This window comes from Phaenicophaeus curvirostris, chromosome 8 (genome assembly GCF_032191515.1).
Source record: "Phaenicophaeus curvirostris isolate KB17595 chromosome 8, BPBGC_Pcur_1.0, whole genome shotgun sequence".
Lineage (NCBI taxonomy): Eukaryota > Metazoa > Chordata > Aves > Cuculiformes > Cuculidae > Phaenicophaeus > Phaenicophaeus curvirostris.
In genome coordinates this window covers 2,123,800-2,149,008 of record NC_091399.1, presented here as the reverse complement: position 1 = coordinate 2,149,008, position 25,209 = coordinate 2,123,800, and the positions used below count along the sequence as shown (strand labels likewise).

The 25,209-nt window shown below is 47.0% G+C and overlaps 2 protein-coding genes across 2 annotated transcripts in view; both read right to left on the bottom strand.

Moving 5' to 3' along the window:
• The window catches only part of LOC138723184 (tRNA wybutosine-synthesizing protein 3 homolog), a 299,594-nt gene that overhangs the window by 176,389 nt on the left and 97,996 nt on the right, over positions 1-25,209 (bottom strand). The gene's annotated exons all lie outside the window — the stretch shown is intronic.
• Positions 17,093-22,491, bottom strand: LOC138723248 (uncharacterized abhydrolase domain-containing protein DDB_G0269086-like). The gene is made up of 3 exons (XM_069862181.1): positions 22,482-22,491; positions 21,296-21,433; positions 17,093-19,488 (listed from the first exon to the last, which is right to left on the bottom strand). Exons 1-3 carry the CDS (start codon positions 22,489-22,491, stop codon positions 17,093-17,095), a joined length of 2,544 nt encoding a protein of 847 aa, XP_069718282.1.

The window sequence follows — 25,209 nt, the reverse complement described above, 5'->3', positions numbered from 1 at the left end:
ACTTAATGATCTTAAAGGCCTTTTCCAACCTAAATGATTCTGTGATTCCATAATTCTGACACACTCTAACAAAAGCACCAGCGAGCAGGCAGGAATCAAGGCTTTGGCACTGCTTGTGCCAGTCATTTCTGCTCTGAATGCTAGGTAGAGGGGTTTTCATAAATGTTTATATCAGACTTGGAGATGTGATGACAAAAGGAGGCAAACAAAACTGGCAGGAGCCATGAGGCTGACATGACAGAGCACCGTATCAACATCTTCTGTACCAAGGAGTGAGACTGGGTTCTGACAGACAACATGGACTCCTAAGTAGAGGCATACACCACAGTCACTGCTGGTCAATGCCCAACAGGAAGGTCTCTCTGCTGAGAGCAGAGGTGTTCCATGCTACGTTAAGTTTGTTTCTGTGAGGCACACTTGCTAAGTACGCACGAGGAAAACATCGGGTTTTCTTCTGTATGCTTTATGCTCACAGACATTTTTATGCATGTTCAAATGGCAACTGTGTTGAATGGATCCATTGACTTTACGGTGTTGCTGTCCCCTGCCCTGGGGCTTTCTGACCCCACTCCTGGCACCTGCTCTCTTTTCTGACACTTTCCTACCTGTTTTCTCACCAGGAAAACACAGTATTCTGTTCTGCCTGAGGCATATCTCAGAAGCTCGTGATCTTTGCCACTTTTCACAGCCCTCAGCATGACTCTTACACTCCCTCCCCTCCTCTAAACTGAGCACATTGGGTGAGGAAAAAAAGAAAACCCGGTCATGCAAATATTTACCGAGTACAACACTAACATCAGCGTTGCTGTCATAACAAGTAGTGAGGCAACAACATTCAAAGCTGAAAAAAGAACAAAAATTTTGTTATTATTTGCTGTATGTGGATTCCCTTGGGACACAACTTTTATCAGGTACCCGGAAACTAGAAAGCTTGAGGAGGAAGAAAACAAGAACAAATCAGAAATATTTAGTGAACTCATAAAGTAGGACCATCCAGGCAAAACTGGAGAGGGTTCCTCAGGTCTGTATTTAAAAGGGACACAAGGGAATGAAGTGGAGAAAAGACTCTCCATGGCTGCATTTAAGAAGTGATTTCAGACTCCACTCATGGAACCTCGAGATGTATTTTCAAATGTACCTGTTCTTTGAATCATAGTTTCCGTAAAAGGGAACCAAAGCATGTCCACGGGAAGGAAGGTGGCCCCAGCCAGATTTCCACGTTCCAGGTCAGGATAGCAGACCTGTGGTGCAGCATAGCTTGATCACAGCCAAGAGGTGGTCAAGCTGAGCCTTGTGCTAACTCAGCTAACAATGGAAAAATGCAGACTGGTACAGAGGAAAGTGGAGATCCTGCCTGCTAAACACAGCAGGAGTGAAAAGCCACTCCTTGCCACATGCTCCATTTAAGCAGGCTCATGCATCTCAAAGTTGGGTCCTACAGTGTCTCTAGGATATGTATTAATAACTCAAGAAGCAGCTGAATCACCATACCTTGTTGCCAAGACCAGCCTCAGCTGCTTTGGAGGCCCACGACAGTACTCTGCCGCCCAACCATCACTTGCTCTGACTACATCCCAGTCTTCGAGATCTTGTTAGAGTGATCAAGCCAGTGCCATGCAGAGCAGCACACCAGAAGACAAAACTCTGAGCCCCTTTTATTAGAGTGCCTGATCTAATGACTGCAAATATTTGCACCCATTATTTATGCCACATAAACTGATTTCACAGCTGTCTTTCCCCATTCATGTCCATTTTTATCTTTTTTCCTCTACTTGCTTTTTGCGCAATGTTTTCCATTATCCTCGTTTGCACTTGCAGTCCATAAACAGTAGAGAATACATTCACTTTTTTTCTTTCTCAGTAAAAGACCCCTAAGCACTCTGCTTCTGTTTCTGCAAGAGCCTTCGTGATAGTGAACAATTTTCTTCATTAAGTGTATCTGAAAATAGAAATTCCACAAGTAAACACAGCCATGACTTCAGAGAAAGCAAAGCACCTGCTCTTCATGGGAAGCATCACAAATTGTGAGTTAAACAGTACCAGGCAAGCAGTGAAATCACATAGGGCAGATGCACGCTGCCCAAAGAAAACTGTTTATCCTCTAAAATCTAAGACTGATGTAAACACAGAGTTTAATTTTTACTTTACTCTCCGCCTTGCTCACTGCACCTCTCAGATGCTGGCAGATGAGCTCATCATGCTGCTGCAACAGTTACCAGAGTTTCCTGGCTGCAGAGAAGGCCCTGGCAAGGCTTGTGGCACAGAGGCTGTCCTGCAGGCAGGGAAGTGTCTGTACTCACTGAGTAGTTGTGCAACAGGGCAATCCCAGGCTGTGGCGTAACACAGCATCATCCCTCTTGGCACCGGGAAAGGGCACCTGTCTTCCTTGGCAGGGAAGACAGGAACCCTGGGATCCAAGCCAAGCATCCCCACGCTCTTGATTCTGACTGATAGGAAACTCTCAGGCACTGCAAGGGGGGAAAAATCCACACAGGATGTGGTCAAGGGGGCTGGACACATGAAAGCATGTATTAAAGAGAAGGTTCCCCACCGTGTGGCAGCAGGAAGGCAAATGGAAGTGGCAGGGGAGCAATGGATGGTCTCCCACCCAGTGTGACCCATGTACCATGGCACAGTGCAAAGTATTGTCATCATAGCTCAAACATATGTCCTGCTCTTGTGATGGCACAGACTGTCGTTCCTCATGTACACAGTGCTGCCCCACAGCTTTGGCTTCAGCGATGACACATGCTGCCTTCACCTCCCAATATTCAGGGCACATCCAGCATGGGCAAGAACATTGAGGCACGGGACATCTAGTACATACGTGAGATTTCTGCCACACTTCAAAGCATAGTGTGTCATGATTAGGAGATAAACCAAGGTTGCTTGATCAGAGTTTAGGGATGCCATGGCCAGTTCTGCTGTAATTACCAGAGTCTTAATTTTGTGTGGCTATGTGTCTTTTCTGTTTGGCAGCAGGAATTTGGCATGCAGGAGCCTTACCAATGTTTTCTAACCCTTCTCCAGCCCCACCTTGTGACCCAGAAAGTTTTTCTGTTCTAGCTTCTCTGTTCTCTTGTTTCCCAAGCATCTGAATATCTCTGTACAATGTCCAGTTATCAAGATATTTGAGTTGGCGCTTGTGGATTTTTAATGCTTGTACAGTAAAATGTGAAACATGAGATTGATGACACTGTGTAAAGGGAAAAATGGTTTCTTTGGCATTGTTGGAGCAGCTCATTCCAAATACAGCGCTGGCAAGAGCAGCTGCTTTCTGTTTTGTAGCGTTAAGATTCAAAATATTTTAAGGACACTTATCAGACTATTTATTTCGAGCTCTTTGAAGCTCTAGCTGAAAGGGTATAAAGGTATTTCTTTTAATGGCAAACTTCCACTGTGTTATTAAAACATTGAGCTTCATGTTTTTATTTCAGCCACCAAAGTTGCTTTGCACTTGTCCTTATGAGTTCACTGCATGAAGGACAGGGTCTATTTGCTTGCAATTGAAATTTTCTCTCAGCAGGTGATGGAAATCTGCAGACAGTAACAAGGTATCAGCATGATCTGTGCCTATTTATCTCAAAATTATGTGCCCATTATTTCATTGACATTCTCAGTGCAGGAAAGTGTGAGGAGGAATCACTGTTACGTGGAGCCACACATAAACTTCTCTCTGCATCTTGCAGGCTACGTGTCAGATCCCATGAGTACCATGAGATTCCATTCCTGCAGCAGCAGTGGCAGCTTTGAAGAAAGCAGCTGAAAGCCTCAGCCCTCCACCTGCGGAGAGACTTGCCACCAACCAGAAGTAACAGTTCTCTTCAATAATCCTGGCTCCTGGGCACCCTGTGTAACACCAAGTGTTCCTAAACTGAACAGCTTTATTCATTCACGGCAAATATATATCTGTTATATCTTCTGCTCTAGCACCTTTCTCTGCTTTCCTGCTTGAGGGTGTGGGGTTTTTTGGCGGTGCGCATATGTTCTTTAACAAAGCGGATGTCCACAAGGAATGCTGCACTTACATCTGGAGCATTAATAATATGATGAGATGAAATTAAAATGCATCTATTATAGTTTCAGAGCTCTGAGGCAAGGTGCTGCTACCTTGGACAGCACGAAGGCGTGGGGCTATCGGCACCTCCTGACTGGTGGGTGCCAGACAGCTGCCAGCCCAGATACATCAAGAAGAGGAGCAACCTGTTGCTCCCCACCACTATCCAGGCTGCTGTGGAGGCAAAGCTGTTCCTGCTCCCAGCTTCTGAATAGCTCGACTTTCTTTTGTGAGTTCCCTGAAGTCCCAGTTGTGCCCCATGTCTCATTTTCTGCACCACGGGCTCAGGCAGCTCCCCAGCACAGCAGCCCATGGCTACAGCTCTTCAGAGCCCTGATCTGTGGAAGCTTTCCTGCTTGCTGAAAATAAAGAGATGTTTGGATGGCTGTTTTAACTGTATTCTTCCAGACATTTGTGTTTTCTTATCCACTTTCTTGTTTTGGTTTGAGTGATTGTTTTCCCTGAAGAGTGTAAGCTTTCATTCAGTCATTTCCTCACAAAAAAAAAGCGCAGCACAGTTACTGCAAACCAAACTTTTAACCAGAAGGAAAATATGCAAAACTAAATCCCGGTCCATAAATGTTCAATGCAGACAGGTAGAATTGCATCCCAGATGTGACAGTCTTAACGTAGTGCAAAGCTGCGGTTTTGACTCAAAGCAAACCTGCAGCAGGAGGCCATTAGGCACAAGCTGAGCTCCAAGGGCTGTGAGAAAATGACCAGGCTTTGCAGCAGCAAAGCTGATCTCTAGAAAGTAAAAAGAATATAAAAAGGGCTGGGGGGAACTCAAACTCTCCTCTTTGAAGCAATTACAGTTAATTGTACTGCTATTTTCTGTAATCTTTTCTCAAATTAGAAAAAAAACTAACTGCAAGCAATCCTGCTGTAATATTATTCCCTACCTGGATTCAAAGACACAACTGTCGTATTGGCCAGGTGCAAACCAGTGCTGCCACGTGTTACTCTGTGGATACTTTTCAGGATGTTGGTCTCTTAGAACTATGATCCCTGAACCGAGGTCTTTGATGAGGCATCCTGCAGTGTGACACAGATGAACTAGAAAAGTGTAGACTTTCCCAACTAACATCTCCCATGCCCACCATAACTTTCACAATCCTGAAGCAATGAAAATGGGGAAGATTTCACTTAGCAAGGGTCAGAGATGGTTTTTTATTTGTTTTGTTTCACTTGCTGAAAAATGCTGTGGGAGGAAAGGGAAATAACTACATCTCACTGTAAGTGAATTGTTGCTGTCAGCCCCTGGTAGCACCCAGCAGTTACCTTCTCCTGTGTTTGGTCCTTGTTTCAGTTGTGGTCTCAACTGCATGAGCAGTCACTGGGCTAATGCAAACAATACAATAAATACACAGACGGCCCTGGGATGCAGCTCACTAGGGGACATGTTGGACCCTTTGTCAAATTCCCCAGCCTCCATAAGAAGTGCAGCTGGGAAAAACATCCCATTGGTGCAAGTGGCCCTCAGCGAGCCTCCCATCCAGCTCCCAACCGCAGGAGCCAAAGAGCCTCAGCACCTGACCCTGACAGCACCAGCACTGCCTGCTCCGGCACCAGTCCCTGTGCCCTCATGGGCTGTGGGTTGAGGCAGAGCCACTTCTTCCAGCCTACAGAAACATATTTGTACCTTGAGCTTCGCATGAGGGGCCCAGCCCTCTCTTTCCAGCTCACACTTGTGCTTCCTTTTAGCACAGACAGAAAGCTCTGACTCTCCCATCCTTACAAAATGTCTCCATAAACTCAAAATCACACCCATGGCAGCCTCTTCACTCTGCAGTTGAGCCAGGTTTTCATGACCTGATAGCCCTCTCAGTTTAACACCTAATCATTGTGAAACTGAGGAATTCAGTGCAGCAAAATGAAGAAAACATTAGTGCAGCCTCTGAAATGGTGATTTGTAAATGGTGAGATGGAATGTCAACTGCAATGTGTTAAAACAAGATTAACAACTAAGATAACAATATATAGTTCTCTGAAATCCCTTTTGGCCAGAAACACTCTGAGGACAAATCCTGATGCTTCTCCAGCGCTGAATAAAGAATAACTGCCTTAATAGTTAAATTAATTATTGACTGTAAATTTTTTTGTTTCACCTCCTGACTGCAGTGCAGTGTTTCAGAGGATCAAATACTGCTCACCACTGGAAGGGTACTTCTCCTGATGCTTTCACAGCTTTCAGAGACAGTAAGTCTTTGGTCTGAGCAGGCCTCTGGACAAACCTGTAGAGCTCTCCACCCCATCTTTGCAAAGCTTTAGCAATAAGTCAGTGTCACAACGTGGGCAATGCTCTCTTAAGAGCTTTAATGAAAAGGAGCAAGAGGAAGCTTCAGTCTTTCCCATAGATCAAAGGAGATCATCTATCATCATGACAACTTTTCAGAACAATGATTAGCATTGTTATGTTGCAAATGCCTCACCTAGCAGGAGTATGGCTATAGAATTTGTGGTCCTTAAGTCTTGAAAGAGCATTAGCCAATGAGAGAGGAAAGAGCTGTGCACAAGGACCCCACCCTGCAGCATCAGAGCTGAGAATAGGCACATCTGCATGACTCAATGCGAACAGCCAGAATTTGTTCTGCTTAAAAACATCCTCCTTGATCATTTCCCATTTTTAGTTCCTGAAAGCAGAAAAAGAGGGTAAAACACACTGAAATCAGCATTCTTCCTCCCTCAGATAAATCACGGTGGGGAGAAAGAGATGTCCCCTGAGCCAATTCCAGTTCATTGCTAACAAACAATTCCAAGCTTGCTGCTAACACCCTCCCAGTCAAACACAACATTACCAACACAGGCTGAACTCTGTCCTCGTTGCCCTGAAGTCCTCAGCACAGGAAAGACATGGACCTTTTGGAGTGGGTCCACGAGAGGCCGCAAAAATGATCTGAGGGCTGAAGCACCTTTCCCTATGAGGTCAGGCTGAGGAGTTGGCGTTGTTCAGCCGGGAGAAAAGAAGGCTCCGGGGAGACCCTACTGTGTGTTGCCTTTCAGTACTTAAAGGAGGCTTAAAAGAAATATGGGGAGAAACTTTTTAGCAGAACGTCTTGTGACAGGACAAGGGGTAATGTCTTTAAACTAAAAAAGGGAAGATTCATATGAGGTATAAAGAAGAATTTTTTTTTACTGTAGGGGTGGTGGGGCACTGGAACAGGTTGCCCAGAGAGACGGTGAATGCCCCATCCCTGCTAACATTCTGGGTCGACTTGCACGGGGCTCTGAGCAATCTGATCTGGTTGAAGATGTCTCTGTTCACTGCAGGGGACTGGTCGGGGTGGGCTTTAAGGATCCCTTCCAGCCCAAACCGTTCTGTGATCCTATGATTGCAAACCGTGACAAAACAACATCCAGATTCCTCTGCAACTAGGGAAAATCTGTTGTATTCTTTCTAGAAGTAAAAGCAACATCGGAACAACTGGCAAGTTTTGAGGAAACCTATGCAGAGCAGACGGGAGAAGGTGCGTTTAGGGTGCTGATGAAAATTCCCTATGTGACTCTCTAATTGACCAGATGTTTCACACATAGAGCTCCCAAAGCACAGGTAGGCACCAAGCTGAAGAATGCTGAGGCAGACAGAGATTCGATCTCATTCCTCAGAGTTTGTACTGCCCAGTGTATGAGACACCAACAGGACAGAAAGTATTAATGATCTTATCTGAAAAAATTAGTACCAACATTAAATTTCTGTTTCAACATGAATTTGTTGTTACAAATACCTCTGCATTAAGTCTCTTTCCCTTGCTTAAAACAATCATACAGTGACATGCAGCCACTGTACCTGAAAACCAGAAACTAAACTGGATTAGTGAGCAGAAAATAGAGCAAGGAAAGCAAACTGCATTTGCAGTAATGCCTCTGTGTACTCACTGTTACCAGAGCTGCACGGTATGATCTCTCAGCCCTTCCTTGGAAATGCCAGAAGTGGACACATGGAAGCAACAACAACAAACAATCAAAAAGTTTTTGAAGGCAAAAATGCTGTAGTTTAGAGGGCTCTTTACAAGGCCAACTGCTATTTTTCAACAGGTGAAAATCATCTCTTTAACCTGTGGACTGTCACAAGGAATTACTTCAGCTGTGTAAATCAGTAAAGATACATTTGAGGCACAACCATCAGTACTCAGTGACAAGCTACTGAGAATACCTGGCAGTTTAGGGAGTTAAAAGAGGCCTTTCTGATCAGCCAAAAATGAGTTTTGCCAGTGGCAAGACTGTTGCATAGTTTGCTTTTCTCACATATGCTTTGTTCAATAAATAGTATTTTTTCGGGAGGGGGGTTGGGGAAGGGCACACCTTGATTTTTCCCTAAGTGCCGCCTACATTTTATCACTTTGAAGTTAATTTTTAACTAGCCATGGGAAGAAGAGCAGAAATTACCATGGGTAGCCTTTCAAAACTGTAAAATTAATAAAATTATCCATTTCAATAGGTTTGCTTCTTACCAATTTCCACATTTTCAGATCACAAATATACTTGTGTTTTGAAAGGGAAGGAACAGTACATCTTTCATAGCCACACCTAGAGTTCCCTGAAGATGAGATGGCCAAGTTCAGCTCAATTCCGTAAGTGTCTCAAGTCCTCCGTCCACCTTAGGAATCAGTTGCCTTAAAGGACTCAGAGACATGAAGAGTAATGCAATGTCCCAGGTATAAAGCTGGCTTGTGCCATCCCACAGGTGTGCCAGGGAGCTGTGTGTGGCACTGCCAGCATGCAGAACAAGGGAGGGAAAGTGGGGTGTATGAGCAGGGGAAACCAACCCGTACTCTGTGGGGAGAGCTGTTGGGATGGGCAAAGGGGCATTTCCTTATCACAGGCCAAAGTTCACGGGTTTCTTTCCTGTAAATACAGCTGTCAGAGAAGAAGTGCGAGAGAAAAGAGATGATCCCACTAATATGATAGGAGACCAGAAACTGTGGAGTGGCTTTGGGAAATGTGATTTTTTTTTAATCAGTATATAAACCCAGAGTATTTGAAGTGAGGGATTTTCAGAGCAATAAGAGAACTTGTACGAGTTGGCATGTCCCTAACCAAAGGATCCAGTTCCCTAACTGTTACAGTCATATGCACAAGAGCCATTTATAAATATTTTAAGTGTTTTAAATAATTAATTATTAGTTTTCCAATAACTTACAACCACTACTGCATAGTTCATCTGGGACGTTCCTGATGTCCCAGGTCTTGTGGAGCCCAAGAGTGTCTTGGAAGTTCAGCTACCTCTTGATACCAACTGTTGCCTTATTTTCTAGAAGGCTGAAGTGGATCTAGTCTGCTCTCCTACTGCTGCTGCAAACTCATACTGCCACTTAATCATCTTCAGCATGTTCCAAAATCTGGATCTCTTTAAAGGAAGCTTCTATCCATACAAAAAGAGCAGGAAGTACTGGAAGTGTAGGTTGGCAGCTGGTGAGAGGCTGCACCAAGAGGAGAAATCTGCTTCAGAGACACCTTCCATCTTGAGGACTACCTGCCCCGGAGTGGCCCCAGTGCCACTGCTGCCTGCCCTGTCATCACTAAACGTATGCTTTAGAACCACCCCTGGAAAGGGAGAGCTTAGCAGGGCCATAGCACAGAGGGGACGAGTCCCTCAGCCAGAATAGGGCTGCTCTGGCTCCTGTGTGGCTGCAGCTCCCATAAGAGTTCTCCCATAAGAGCTCTCAATTTGCAGACTGAGTATTATTAATGAGTATTTTGCAATGGTTGGCAGATCACGCTGGCACTTGCCTACAACAAATGAATCAAACCTCTTCTCTTTCGCATTTTCACTACTCAGTAAAGCAGTTAGGTGTCAAATAAGCACTGTGTGGATCATGACCTATCCGAGTACAGCCTTAGTTTTAACCCTGACCCTTCCAGGGGATCACTGCCATGGCAAAAGCCTGCACTCCTCCCTCTGCCTTTGTTCGTCTGTAATGCTGGAAGTGCAACCCATGTGGATGAATAAGCATTTGTAAGTGGCTTGAGTACAGCCATGCTCATGGGCTGCAGGCATTTCCTTTCCATGGGGATCTGCAAGGCACAGTTTTAGTGGCACAAATATTTGGCCCAACATTAGTCATGGAGTTAGAAAGCAGAGATAAATATTGCAGACCAGGCCCTACTTGACTGGCAAGTATGATCTTTAGAGTGAAAGAACTGGCAAAATATCAAGGAACTACACAAATTGGTACAGAGGTTTTTATGCACCCAAGTAAATGGGCAGGTGTGCATATGTACAAAAACAAGGTCATTAGCATTAATTTAAATTCTGGCTACTTTGCATACCAGATCTATTCAACTGTAGAGTACGCAAACACAGTTTATCTATTTACTGCTCTTATTTTATATTCAACAAAACTGAAAATGTCTTGGTCCAATGAATAAGCCACCTCTGATTTTATGGACATACCCTGGTTAAAAGGAAATTGTTGAATGGTCAAACCATTGTTGAATGGTGAAAAGTCAAAAACATGCTTTGTAAGCAAACTGCTCACACCTTGCACAGAATACACATTTCAACCACACTGCTCAGCATCACTTGATGCAATGCTTTCATTTAAACTGCTGAGGACTGTATAACTATTATTAGTGGGTTTTGCCTCCTTTTCTCGTTCAAAGCTGTTCCTGGTATCCACGTTGACCAAACAAACGCAATCATCTTCAGTACAGGAGGGAACATGAATTACTTGGTCCCATTTAAATTTCCTATCTGATGTATATCAATCTTACATTAACTTACATTAAGTGACTTACTTTAACAATCCATTCAAAACCCTGCTCATTTCAATTCTAGATCGCAATCTGAGAACAGAGTCACAATCCCCTTGTGTAGGAGCTGAGCATCCTGCACCCCACCGAGCGATGCCTGCCGAGCTGCTGCACGTACAGCACTGTACACCATGGCCTGGCAGCCTCTCAGGAAGCTCTCTGAGGTGCAGCAGAGCTGGAAGGGAGATGTTTGCAGCAGAGATCCTCAGTCAGCACTGATCCACCACCAGCGCTGGGCTGAAACAGCTGCAGTTATAACACAGCTTCCACAGGCCCAAGGGTTACTACTGACTGACACCACCAAAAACAAAAAGCCAGGCTTTATTCATTTCAAAAGACACATTAGAATTGTTCTGATTTAATAATTTCCAACAACATTTCAAAGTCCCAAGAATGCCACACAGTATGGCCAGTGAGAAACCAGGATCCCCATGGAGCAAGAAGCCACCTACACAGACCCACCTGGCACACACAGTACCTGAGCACATGGCAGGGCTCACTTGCCTGTGACATGCAGTGGAGACAGCCCCTCATGTTGAAAAACTCAGTGTGAGGATACTATTCCTTGTGATCCTGCCATTCCACATCTCTGCTGAGCACCCCCAGATGCTCTCATCAGAATCAAAGCATTAATGTGCGCCAGTGTCCCATGCACAACTGAAGATACAGTGAAGATTCTGCAGTTCAGAAAGGGAAGGGGCACACAGGCAAATGCAGTCAGAACACTGACACAGGTGAAAACATGGGCAGCTCTGCACAGACACACTTCTTGTCCTGTAGAAATATACAGAACAGCTGCCCTCAGCCCTCCCTCCTGCCAGTAGTGCCTAGGGGAGGAGAGGTTTAGTCAGAACAGTTATTTATCTGTGTTTTGTGAAAAACAAGCACAGCAGCTGTGGAACAATCCTTGCATTTATTGCCTTCCTAAATACAAAGGCGTGCTGTTTCCTGGCCGGTGTGTACAGGTTTATTTCAGTTGTCTGCTGAACACTGAGAAGCTGCTTGAGGAAAACATGACAGGTAGTTGTGGTACCCATGGAATAAATAAAGGAGGAGTGAACATCCCAACCAGCAGTGGTGTAAATGTTTCAGGAAACAGCACTGAAGAAGCTGCAGGAAAAGCTTAGAGGAGAGTTTCTTCCCCATCCTGAGGCTGAACGGAAGGCACAACAACTGCATCTGGGTTTGCAACGTCCTAGGAAACAATAACAAAAACATTAGCTTTACAGAAAATGTGCTAAACTTTGAGCTACTGAGATACCGCTGTAACAGAAGCAGATGCCAGAGTGACCAGAGAAGTGAAGTGCTGCCACTGACCTGGAGCGTCCCAGCCAGCAATGCTATGGAGGCTCAGCCACTGCCACCAGTGCAGGCAGAGGAGTGGTATGCGGGGTGATCAGAGCTGCACCACATGGCCAAGGGTAAGACAACTGAGGGGCCAGAAGCCTTAGGACCAGGGCAAAGGCATTTGCAATGAAGGTTCAGAAACAGGAAAGAATGCAGAAGCTAACACCAAGAAGGATTTACCACCCTTCATCCCACTTCCAGCAGCAGATGCTTAAGGTAAGTGTAAGAAACAGGATGAAGTGATGCATCCTCTGCTTATGGCAGGGACCAGTCTGGGGACTCAAACAGGCACAGGGTACAGTGGCCAACACATGCAGGACTCACCTCACAGGGATCACGGCTTCCTTCACCCACATCAGTGGCTCCTGGAGCATCAGGTCTCTCTCCAACAGGACTGTCCTTCCTCTGCACCCTGACTTCAGTGCTCTGTGTACTCTCCAAGACATCCATTCACACACACAGAATCACACACAGAATAACCAGGTTGGAAGAGACCCACCGGATCACCGAGTCCAACCGTTCCTACCAAACACTAAACCATATCCCTCAGCACCTCGTCCACCCGTGCCTTAAACACCTCCAGGGAAGGTGACTCAACCACCTCCCTGGGCAGCCTCTGCCAGTGCCCAATGACCCTTTCTGTAAAGAATTTTTTCCTAACGTCTAGCCTAAACCTCCCCTGGCGGAGCTTGAGGCCATTCCCTCTTGTCCTGTCCCCTGTCACTTGGGAGAAGAGGCCAGCACCCTCCTCTCCACAACGTCCTTTCAGGTAGTTGTAGAGAGCAATGAGGTCACCCCTCAGCCTCCTCTTCTCCAGGCTAAACAACCCCAGCTCTCTCAGCCGCTCCTCATAAGGCCTGTTCTCCAGCCCTTTCACCAGCTTTGTTGCTCTTCTCTGGACTCTCTCCAGAGCCTCAACATCCTTCTTGTGGTGAGGGGCCCAGAACTGAACACAGTATTCGAGGAGCGGTCTCACCAGTGCCGAGTACAGAGGGAGGATAACCTCCCTGGACCTGCTGGTCACGCCGTTTCTGATACAAGCCAAGATGCCATTGGCCTTCTTGGCCACCTGGGCACACTGCTGGCTCATATTCAGTCGGCTGTCAACCAACACACCCAGGTCCCTCTCCTCCAGGCAGCTTTCTAGACAGACTTCTCCCAGTCTGTAGCACTGCATAGGGTTGTTGTGCCCCAAGTGCAGGACCCGGCATTTGGCCTTGTTAAACCTCATGCCATTGGACTCTGCCCAGCGGTCCAGCCTGTTCAGATCCCTTTGCAGAGCCTCCCGACCCTCCAGCAGATCGACACTTCCACCCAGCTTAGTGTCATCCGCAAACTTGCTAAGGGTGCACTCGATGCCTTCATCCAGATCATTGATGAAGACATTGAACAGGGCTGGACCCAGCACTGAGCCCTGGGGAACCCCACTTGTCACTGGCCTCCAGCTGGATTTCACACCATTTCCCACCACTCTCTGGGCCCGGCCAGCCAACCAGTTTTCCACCCAGGAGAGTGTGCGCCTGTCCAGCCCAGAGGCTGACAGTTTCTCAAGCAGAACGCTGTGAGAAACTGTGTCAAAGGCTTTGCTGAAGTCCAGGAAGACCACATCCACAGCCTTTCCCTCATCCAGTAGCCGGGTCACTTTGTCATAGAAGGCGATCAGGTTAGTCTGGCAAGACCTGCCTTTTGTGAACCCATGTTGACTGGGCCTGATCACCCGGTTCTCTTGCATGTGCTTCATGATAGCACTCAAGATCACCTGTTCCATGACTTTCCCTGGCACTGAGGTCAGACTGACAGGCCTGTAGTTTCCTGGGTCCTCCCTGCGGCCCTTTTTGTAGATGGGCACAACATCAGCCAGCCTCCAGTCCAGTGGGACTTCCCCAGTCTTCCAGGACTGTTGGAAGATGATGGAAAGGGGTTTGGCCAGCACATCCGCCAGCTCCTTCAGTACCCTAGGGTGAATCCCGTCCGGCCCCATAGACTTGTGACTGTCCAGTCGGGCTAGCAAAGCTCTGACCACCTCCTCTTGGATCATGGGAGCCTCATTATGCTCCTCTAGCTCCTGGGTTTGTACACAGACAGAACGACCCTCCTTACAACTAAAGACTGAGGCAAAGAAGGCATTAAGTACCTCAGCCTTTTCCTCATCCCGTTACTGTTGTCCCTTCTGTGTCCAATAGGGACTGTATGGTCTCCCTAGTCCGCCTTTTATTATTTATATATTTGTAGAAAGATTTTTTGTTATCTTTCACTGACTTGGCCAATCCAATTTCTAGCTGAGCCTTAGCCCTTCTGATTTTTTCCCTACACAATCTCACTTCCCTCCTGTAGTCCACCCAAGAGGCCTCTCCCTTCTTCCAGAGCCCATAAACATTTCTTTTCTTCTTGATATCCCTCAAGATCTCTCTATTCAACCAAGCTGGCTTTCTCCCCTGCCGGCTTTTTTTCCGGACCACGGGGATGGCTTTCTCCTGAGCTGCTAGGACCACCCCTTTGAAGAGCTCCCAGCCCTCCTGGGCTCCCTTGCCCTTGAGTACTGTCTCCCATGAGACTTCACCAACCAGCTTGCTGAAGAGATCAAAGTCTGCCCTCTGGAAATTTAATGTTACCGTCTTGCTAACCACCCTCTTCACTTCACCTAGAACAGAAAATTTTATAATCTCATGGTCGCTTAGTCCTAGGCGTCCACCTACTGCCACATCCCCTACAAGGCCTTCTCTGTTCACCAACAGGAGGTCCAGGAGGGCACCTTCCCTGGTTGGTTCATTCACCAACTGTGCAAGGAAGTTATCTCCCACGCACTCCAGGAACCTCCTAGACTGCTTCCTTTCTGCTGTGTTGTACACCCAGCAGATATCAGGAAGATTGAAGTCTCCCACCAGAACCAGAGGCATTGATCTAGAGATTGACCGCAGCTGTTTATAGAAGAGCTCATCAGCTGCTTCTCCTTGGTTGGGTGGTCTGTAACAGACTCCCATCACAAAATATACCTTCTGGTGGGCTCCTCTGATTTTGACCCACAGGCACTCAACCTCCTCATCTCCACAATCCATCTCAGTGATGTCCAAGTCCTCCCTTACAAAGAGGGCTACCCCACCTCCTCTCCTACCCTTCCTGTCCCGCCTGAAAAGCTTATACCCCACCATAGCCGTACTCCAGTTATATGAGTCGTCCCACCACGTTTCCGTGATGGCAACAACATCATAGGCCCCTTGCCCTACGACAGCTACCAGCTCTTCCTTCTTATTCCCCATGCTGCGTGCATTGGTGTAAATGCACTTCAGCTGAGCTGCCAAGCCTTCAGCCCTCCTAGAGGGAACAGGGTTCGTTCCCAACTGCCTGGTAACTGGAGTAGTTGACACCAGAGTGCCTGCATCTCCCTTAACACCCCGAGGTGTGTTCTCCCCCACTTTTTGTGCAGTGAGGTACTAGTGGTCCTCGCCCGCGCACCCTCTCCCAATCACCAATTCCCCACATCCAGGCTCATTCCTGTCTAGCCTGGGCTCAACCCCCTCCCCCTTCACATCTAGTTTAAAGCTCGATTTATGAGCTTGGCTAGGTTTCTGGCAAGGGCTTTAGCCCCCCTAGGAGACCCATGTGTCCCGCCCTTAGCGAGAAAGCCTGGGGGTGCGTGAGCCCCCCCATGATCAAAAAGGCCAAAGCCCCTCTCCTCGCACCAGGCTCGGAGCCAGGTATTAATCGAATTCTTCATCCTGGCTTCCCCCTCCTCTCTATTTAGCATTGGGATGGAGCAGAATACTACTTGTGCCCCAGAGCCCTCCATCACTTTCCCAATTGCCCTGAAGCCATTCTTGATGGCTTTGGCCTTTTTGTTTGTTAGGTCATCATTACCAGTTTGGACTACTATCAGAGGATAGTAGTCTGTCTCGTGAACCAGGGAAGGAAGTTTTCTAGCTACCTCCTTCCCTGATGCCCCCGGTAAGCAGCAGACCTCTCTGTGGAGCGGGTCCGGTCTGCAAATGGGTCCCTCCGTTCCTTTTAGGAGGGAGTCCCCTACAACAATCACCCTCCTCTTCTTCTTGATGGAGGATGTTTTTATCTTTTTCTGAGAATGGTGCAGCCTAGGGAAGGATTCTAGGCTGTGGGAGCCACCATCCTCATTCTCAGGGCTGGATTCCACCTGCAGCACCTGGTACTTGTTCGCCAGGGGGATCTGGGGCTTTGCTGTATGGGTGAGGGGAGTAGGTTTCCTTCCTCTGGCAGGAACTTGCTGCCATTCCCCATCTCTTGTTCCCCCAACCCTGCAGTTTGCAGGTGGATGATGTTCGGACACTCCAGCCCCAGCAGGCTGCTGAGTTTGTGAGAGGGCCCTGCTCCACTGGTCAATCTCCCTCTCACACTCCCTGATGGTCCTCAGTCTCTTCACCTCCTCTCTTAGCTCCTTCACCATGTGAAGGAGTTCCCCCACTCGAGCGCAGCTTTCACAAGTGGGGCCAGGACCAGAGGCACGAGCCGGTGGGGGGGGGGGGGCACCGCCTGCAGCCCAGGGTCTGGGTAGCTGCATGCACCCACTGTGGCTCTGTCTGGGTGGCAGCATCCACCCTGCCTGCTGCAGCACACGGAGCAGCTTTAGCCTTCTGACGGGTGGCCACCATGGTCTTCGGTGTCTTCTCTCTAGTCTCTAGGTCCTCTCTGCGCCCTGCCTTCTCGCCCTGCCCGCTCAAACTGCCGCTCAAACTGCCCCGCACCTCTTTGCCACGCTCCTCTTCGCCGTGCTCCCAGGGGCGCCGTTTAAATCTCCCGCGGTAGCTGCCGGGACCGCCCCCTCCCGTCAGGCACCGCGCGGGACCGGCGTGTAGGGGCTGTCAGGACCCCCGCCAGGGTTTTTTATTTTTCTGGGATTTTCCCGGCTCCGGGAAGCTCCCACCGCCTCAAAAAGTCCACCCCACCACAGAACTCACCGTCCTGCTGCTAGATGCTGCCTTCTCTTTCTCCCATGTTTTCACAGAGGCGTGGCTGCTCCCCCTCAGCTTTCACTCCCGCCTGCTCTGCCCCCTCCTGTGACCCATCCTCATCCTCATCTACCCCTGTCCCAGGAGCTGCTGGCTGTGGCTGGGTGCCCAGACATAGACCTTCTCCTCTCGCAGGCTGTCTCCCTATTGGCCCTGTTCCCCCATCCCCATGTGCAGGGGTGCTCAGGGAGGTTTCTGACATCGGCTGCTTTCCAAGGGACGTTGTTCCACATGGTTCTTCATGCTGTGCAGACAGGGGACGTGCTGTGCTCCACTCCCAGCCTGCCTCATCCGCTGGCACTGGCCTTCTTTCCTCGCACCCCAGTGCCGTCTCCCAGTTTGCCCCTTGCCTGCTGTCCATGGCTCCATTTGCCACACCTCCTTCCCCATCCCTCCCAGTCTCCCAGGCTGTGCCCCTTTCCTCAGCTGACACCCCTTCAGGAGCTGCTGCCTCCATCACACTCAGTCCCCTCCACGCCACTCCCACCACCTTCGCCTGCACCACCGCCCCTCCATCCACCCTGCCGCACCTTGCCATCTCCTGTCCCGCTGCTGTCTCAGCCAGAGTCCCTAGCCCAGCCCGGCCACCCACCACAGCAAAGGCCACCAGCCTTGCCTCCCCCATCCTGCCCACACTCAGAACTGCGGCAGGCAGAGCTGCTCCATCCATCACCCCCTCATCAGAAAACTTCTCCTTCCTTCTCTCTTTTGCACCGTCCAGTGATCCCTCCTTCCCATCTACCAGCTCACTTGGACCTGCTGCTCCACTTATAGTCCCCTCTCTGCCTCCTGACTCTGTTCTGCCTTTCTCTGCAAATAAACCCAACACCTCTCCAACAAGTCTTTCTTCCATTGCATGCTCTTTCTTTGCTTTGCTGCCTAGAGATGGGGTTCCACTTGAACATGTTTCTGCTAAGCCCTCCTCCTCCCCAGCTGCTGTGGTCTCCTCCAATGGAGAAGACACTTCACTTATAGGATTTCCTCCAGCATCCACCAGTGCCTTGAATCCAGGTGCTACCTGCCACAGGGAACCCTTCTCAGAATCCACAGACTCCTTCACTGCATCCTCTGCACTGAGAGAGTTCCTTTCTACCTCTGATGCCTTGTCAGTCTCAGATGTTGCAGCTCCTATGGCAGCTTCCCCCATTTCGATCTGCTCTTCCCCTGCTGCTTTCAGCTGTGAAAACTCATTTGGTTTCACAAAGTCTACTCCCCTAAGTGTTGCTTCTCCTGTGTGAAAATTGGTATCCCCTAGTGTTTCCAGAAGAACCTCAGGCTTCTCCGCATCCTCGTCCCTTTCAGAAATGGCTTCCTCTACAGCCTCATCTCCTTCAGGGCCAACTACCCTGGTAATATCTTCTGCCACACGAGCGTCCTCCACAGCCTCATCTCCTTCAGGGCCAACTACCCTGGTAATATCTTCTGCCACACGAGCGTCCTCCACAGCCTCCTCTCCCTCAGATACAGCATCCGCCACAATGTCTTTCCCTGCAGAACCACCCTCCTCCATAGCCTCCTCTGCCTCAGACACCATCGCATCCACCACCTTCTCCATCAGAGGCTCTGTGGCCCCCACGGCTTCCTTTGCTTCAGAGACCTCTTCTGCAGCCTCTTTTCCCTCAGAGACTTCCACAGCCTCCTCTGCCTCAGACACCATCTCATCCACCACCTTCTCCATCAGAGGCTCTGTGGCCCCCACGGCTTCCTTTGCTTCAGAGACCTCTTCTGCAGCCTCTTTTCCCTCAGAGACTTCCACAGCCTCCTCTGCCTCAGACACCATCTCATCCACCACCTTCTCCATCAGAGGCTCTGTGGCCTCCACAGCTTCCTTTGCTTCAGAGACCTCTTCTGAAGCCTCTTTTCCCTCAGAGACTTCCGCAGCCACCTCTGCCCTCTCAGACACCACTCCATCTGCCTCCCTGCATAGCAGTGCCCCTGCCAGCTCCTTTCCCGTAGGTGTCTGCACTCCCAGTGCTGCCTCACTCTCCGTCCCCTCCATCAAAACTTCCTGCTCCCCGCATGCCACCTCTACACCAGACTCCATTCCCTTCCCTGTCCCCATGCCTTTGGGATCTTCTTCTGCCATGGTGCTGTCCTCAGGAGCAGATTCCTCCACCGCAAGCTGACCCTCCACCAGCATCACAGCTACTGTGTCTTCCTTGGGAAGAAAATCTCCCATCCGTGCCATTTCTTCTCCTGCCTCTTCAGTGCAAACATCTCCTCCCTCAGTAACAAAATCTTCCTTCTCAAGTGCTTCTCTCTCGTCTATCATGTGCCCTTCTCGTACCACTTGTTCTGCTGCCTTCTGCACATCAAGTGTTCTTGTTCCTTCTGCCAAGAAAGCTCCATCTGCCGCTATTAAGAATTAATCAAAACATTAGTTTTATTGAGAACTGTGTTAGCATTAAGGCTGGTTTATGGGGTTATTATTAAAGATTCTGTCTCTCCCAAGCAATGAAGGTACATCAGCATGGTGATGAGAAGAAAACTTGCTGTGCTACTTCTCATCACGCACCTGTGTTCTGTTCTACTGCTGCCATTCTGGCATCTGGCATAACTAATTTGAGGAAAAATGTTGATGCATGACCAGCTATCAAGTCTGACAGTTCGGCCTGCCTTGCCTAGTCTCCCTCCCTCCCTCACCTGCCTAGCGGGAAGCTCAGGTGTGTGTATGAAATAGCTCTAAGCTTGACAGCAACATTCAAAAATTAAGAAATAGGTGGTAAATTGCTGTTGTAAAACATGCACACACAGGAAGAATACTACTCAGTTGTTCATGCAAAATGGATAATTGCTTCCCACGGGTTCTGTGATTACATCAAGGGAAATAATTCCTGCCCCCTGGGAATTTTACAGCAATTCCTCCATTGAACCGGGTGCTCCAGGGTCTGTCCCTGAGCAGGCACCCTGCAGTCTGTACTGCGGCACCGCTGCTTGGCACAAATGTGGAAGGTTCCTATTCTTTAGAAAATGAGAAGTCTTGTGTCACTGAAAGGAGCGAGGATCCATGTCTTCCCCGATTTGTCTCTGATTTCTGCCTGGCGCTCCCAGATCTCAGTGCCTGCTGGCATGTGTGTGGCAGCTGATGATGCTCATCACACTCCATGTGCCTTCCATAGAGTTGGCTTCATTCGCTTGCTGGGAACCTTCAGATTTGCAGTTAGGTACAAGATTTTATCAGGTTACAGTGTTTCTGGTATTTCTTTTCTCAAAATCTCTTTGTACCATTGGATTGTTTGAGCATTTCGATAGAAAGAAGTGGTGTAAATGTTGCTGTCAAGGGAATGTAAAGGCCTGATTTTCTACCCATTGCAAAAAGAAGGAATGCTGAGGGAGTTAGGAAGATTCACCAGGAGATGGTTAGGTGGACATAAGGAAAAAGTTCTTCACCTAGAGGGTGGTGGAGCACTGGATCAGCTCCCCAGGGAAGCAGTCATGGCACCAAGGCTGACAATATCTAAGAAGCATTTGGGCGACTCCTTCAGACACATGGTATATACACAAAAGCACAGCGTCCAAATTGTCCAGCTGCTACTATTGGACTGAGTCTAATGCAACAGATTTTGCAAGTCCCTGTAAAAGACATGATTTGTTCACTTTGTCTAAAAGAAATCAAAGGCTGTGCTGTGTGTGGCATAACTATTTATAATCATTAGCCAGAGTAAATTAACTTTGCTGTGTGTGAGATTTCCCAATCGTCAATTATGCCAACTGCCAACAGGGAGATGAGTTTGGGAGACAAACAGCATGGAGATCAAGTCTGCAGTGCAGCTTCATTCCTAGTCTGTCATTCGCATCCTATGCAAACAGTCCCATCCTACCTGTCTTGACAATACATTTCCCAGGGAGGCCCCATGCTACCTGAAAGCAAAGAGAAACTCACTAGATTCCTGCTTTCTGCAGCTGTTGTCTTGACTGGTAGCCAATTTTTTCATGGCCTGGATTCCTTACCTATGGCCACTATGACTACCAAAGAAAGTATTAATTTTACATGACTACAGAACCTAGCTAGTGATCACCCAATTTTATACAAGTTAGGAAAGAGAAGAGCACAAGGAGTGTTTGATAGCCTAGAAAGGAAAGGGAAAGGGCAAATACTTCTATAAAAAGATTTCAGGGGAATAAGATTTAATCCACATTCCTGATCAACAGCCAATCTCACCTTCTTTGGCACCACAGTCTGTATTTGTTATGTTCTCTTCTTCCTCATCTGCGTGGGAATCGCTAGGTTCAGGTTCAGAATTCACATGAAGATCATTTCCAATCACCTTTGCTAGCTCCTCCTGGATTGGCTTGCAACCTAACACAAAATTAAAAAAAGAGGAAGCATGAAAGAAACCATTAAAAAGCAAAAGGGGAGAAGAAGGCACGCAGCTACCTCAGCTTGGTTTAAAATTTAGAAATTTAATATTAGGGCAAACTCAATTTGAGCCATGTAAATCTTCACCAGTAAAAAAAAAATTTTTAACATAGGTTACAACCAAATGGAGAAAACTATTAAAATTCCAAGGTGAAATTCATGCATTAGCATCTACCAAAACACAGAGCAGCAAACTTCCACATTTTCACAAAACAGTGAGATTGCTTTCCTCAGGCAGGCTGAGAGAGGTCCAACATACAAGCAACAATGGTTTTTTCTAGATATAACATTATTAATGTTCTATGAATACTTAAAAAACATAAACAACAAATTCTACGTGATGTTTCCAACTACAGTTCTGATGATTCCTCAATTCCCCAAACTAACATATTTCTGAAGACCTATGCTTATCAATAAATAAGTGAGGAAGTGTTTTCTGTTCTGAAAATGCAATGCTTGCAATTCTTCACAGTCAAGTCAGACATTTGAAATGATTACTAAGATTGTGCTTCCACTTCCATTTTTACTTTATGATTTGCTGGATGATTAAGTGTATGACTTTCAACGTAGTAATACTAAACAGCCTCTTTATGAGGAGTATTCCAGCTATGTACACTGTCCAGTCCCTTCAGATCTTTAAGATCCTTTCCAACCCAAACCATTCTGTGATTCTACAATTCTACAATTCTATGGATCATTGTAATTTCTGGGCACATTATAGTGAAATCATGCATCTTTGCATGTGGCAGGATGTTCCCTCTGGTAGTTTATTAAAAAAAAATGGCTATCAATTCTTAAGAGACTGATTTTTTATACATGTTGCTGTCTATATGCAATTTAATCTGTCTGCTGCTTCAGAGTTAGTCAGGGCTCTGAAAGGTCGAAGAACAGGAGAGGTTTTTGTTCCCACTGGCTTGCAGTGAGAAAACTTATCTGCCCTGTCACAACTTTGCACTCTTCTCTTCCCAGATCCCTGCCTCTCTCTTACCGGTGCACATCCTGTGCTTTCCCACCTTTTTCCTAGGAGGTTGCTTTTTTCTACACCATTGATACTGCCTTGCTCCTCAGCCTTGTATATGTTATTTTTCTTTTTTTTTTTCATTTTTGTTTTGATTTCTTTCTTCCTCTTCCTCCTGTCGTTCCTCATACTTTATGTTTACACCCATCCTTTCTACCCCATCAGTACCCTGCACCTGCACAGCTCTGAATAGACTTGTGAGAAAACTTTTAAAAGACCATTTCGGTCTATAGTACAAGAGGCACTTGCTCAGCACAAACAACTTTTTTTCCTGTATCACAGGTCTCAAAGGATAGTGATAGCTTCACTCCTTGCTGTGACATTTCACCTGGGTGAAGCACGAAGACCTGCTCTGCAAGGGACCATGAAAGCTGAGCAGGGAAGGTCCCAGGAGAGCCTTAAAAGGTTCCTCCTGGGATCCAAGATTCTGACAAAGGTCTCTGTGTAATAGCACACAACCTGCTTGAGTCATTCTAACACTCCATCTCTGCAGAGGAGACAAGAAGCTTTCCACTCCAGGACATGCCTTGGCTGCTTCACGCAGAGATACCTACAGCACTTTCTATGACTTGCTGAAATACCAAATGCTTTGCTAGGTGTGGTGCATCTATTTCACTCTGACCTGATTACAGGCCTGAAGTCTGAGTAGCTGGCAGTTTCCATTCTTTGCAGTGCACTGCCTGCACGACATTTGACAAAAGGGAATTGACAGTCTATCAAAACACAGAGCCCAGGGAAAGATGACAAATACTGCTCACAATAATTCTCTCCCTTGGGATCAGCAACATCTCCCTGTCACAAAGAGCACAGCAAGATCAGAAAATGCGCAGCAGGACCCCATCCCAAGTATTCCCATCCTTCTGACAGATCTGTCACACCACCAGCTGTGATATGCCCAGACTCAGCCTGCAACTGAACAACCCCAGAGAAGAATTTCACACCTTTTGCTTCAGCATATACAGTTTTCTCTGATAAATTAGTTTTGCGCTGTTAATGACAGCACTGGTTAGGAGACAACGTGTCACAAGCAGAGCATGATGGGTTTTCCTAGAGCAAAGCTGAAACACTGCCACAACAATCCCAACCAAACACAGGCTGGATGGGTGATGAGAACGCCTACCCCTGCAGAGAAATCCACCTGAAGAAACCTGGGAGGCCCAAGAATGAACTGCAGTCACGGTAAAAGTCCAAGCTCTTCAGCCCTCTGAGTGTCTCTCAAGGCTTTAAGAGCTCAGCCTTTTGGAGGATGGGAGTAGCAGAAATTATAAGCATCTTGCATTTCTTTTAAGACTGTAAATGTCCTTAAATTTTTTAATTAGAATCTTAATCATTGCAGCATCTGTGTCATGCACCTAGAAGAAGCTAAGTCCTTCATGACTGCTGTTATCCTACAATATTTCTTTAGCATGCTCATTTTATCTCAAAAAGGGTATTACCTTTTTCTTTCATTGCTCTACACACAGTTTCTTGTCAATCTATTATTTGCTAGAAAATATACCTAGACAAGCCCCACGTAGATGGGGACAACTTTGTATGCAGTGTAGAAAATCATTCCTATCTGTAGTTTCTATAATTCAACGATTACTCTTGTCCTTCCTTGACCTAAATCTCAGGCAGCAGAGACCGTGCAGGACTTGCCTAACAAGTAAATGTTGTTACCTATGTAAAAAAACAGACAATCTCTCTATATTTGATAGAAGATCTCTGCTCAAACCTAGAGCCATGAAACCATGTGTGTTGAATAGAAGCACACAGGAATTTATGCTAATAAAGAACAACACTATTGCCTTGGCCTAACTCAATACCAGTTCACTAGCTTCACACATTGATCCCTCCTTGGTTTTGTAGCACAATGTAATACTCTGTTTTCTAGGTTTTAAAAGTTCCTTCTTCTTCAGTAGTCCTCAATGAAATCATCCGAGCCTAGAGGTGAAGGTGTTTAAAATAGAATTTTCCTTAACACAGGTGAAGAGAGAGGTTCCAGAAGGAAACATCTTCAAAAACTTCAGCATTATTCAATTAATAGTATGTTAGTGTCTTTCCTGTCGGCATTCTGAATGCACAAAAAAGCAAAAGCCATCCAAGACAGCCAAGGTAACCTAGCAGCAACAGACTTGCAAAGCAGTAACACCAACATCATATGAATTTCATAAATGGAATATTCGAGGAAAAAAAAGCGCACTATTCTTCATCGAACATTTGGCTGAACAGTAGAGTTTAGTGATACACAGCACTGCTGGTGTCCAGCATTCAGATGGGTTCAAGAAAAGATTAGTCAAACTCAAGGAAGGAAAATCTGCTTAGGCCCAATTGGTAGACCACCCTGGACACCAGCTAATTAAAGGGGTGGGAAGACACAGTGCAGACGCATCACAGTATTCTTGCCCTTCTTTTATATTTTTCCTTGGCATTCGCTGCTGCCTAAAGGCCAGAGGCAGAATTCAGGCCCAGAATTCCTACAGCTGCAGTCTTCCACCCTCTATGCCTCTTCTTCCTCTGTGGATCTGAGGAAGGCTCATTGCCATTTTTTGTAGCATTTTAAATTATTGTTTGCATCTGCAATGTATTAGAAGAACTTGGCAGGACTGCTTTTAAAAAAAATCTCAAATATGGAAGCTAAAACTTCCCTAAAATATGACAACTACTCCCATTAATTTTAAAACAAGAACAAAGAAGGTGTGTTTCAATGGAAACTGAA

Excerpts from the sequence above, each read along its gene's own strand:
- LOC138723248 (XM_069862181.1), bottom strand. Across the intron at positions 19,489-21,295 it reads AGACTGTGGTGCCAAAGAAG|CGGCAGATGGAGCTTTCTTG; the intron begins GTGAGATTGGCT and ends AATTCTTAATAG.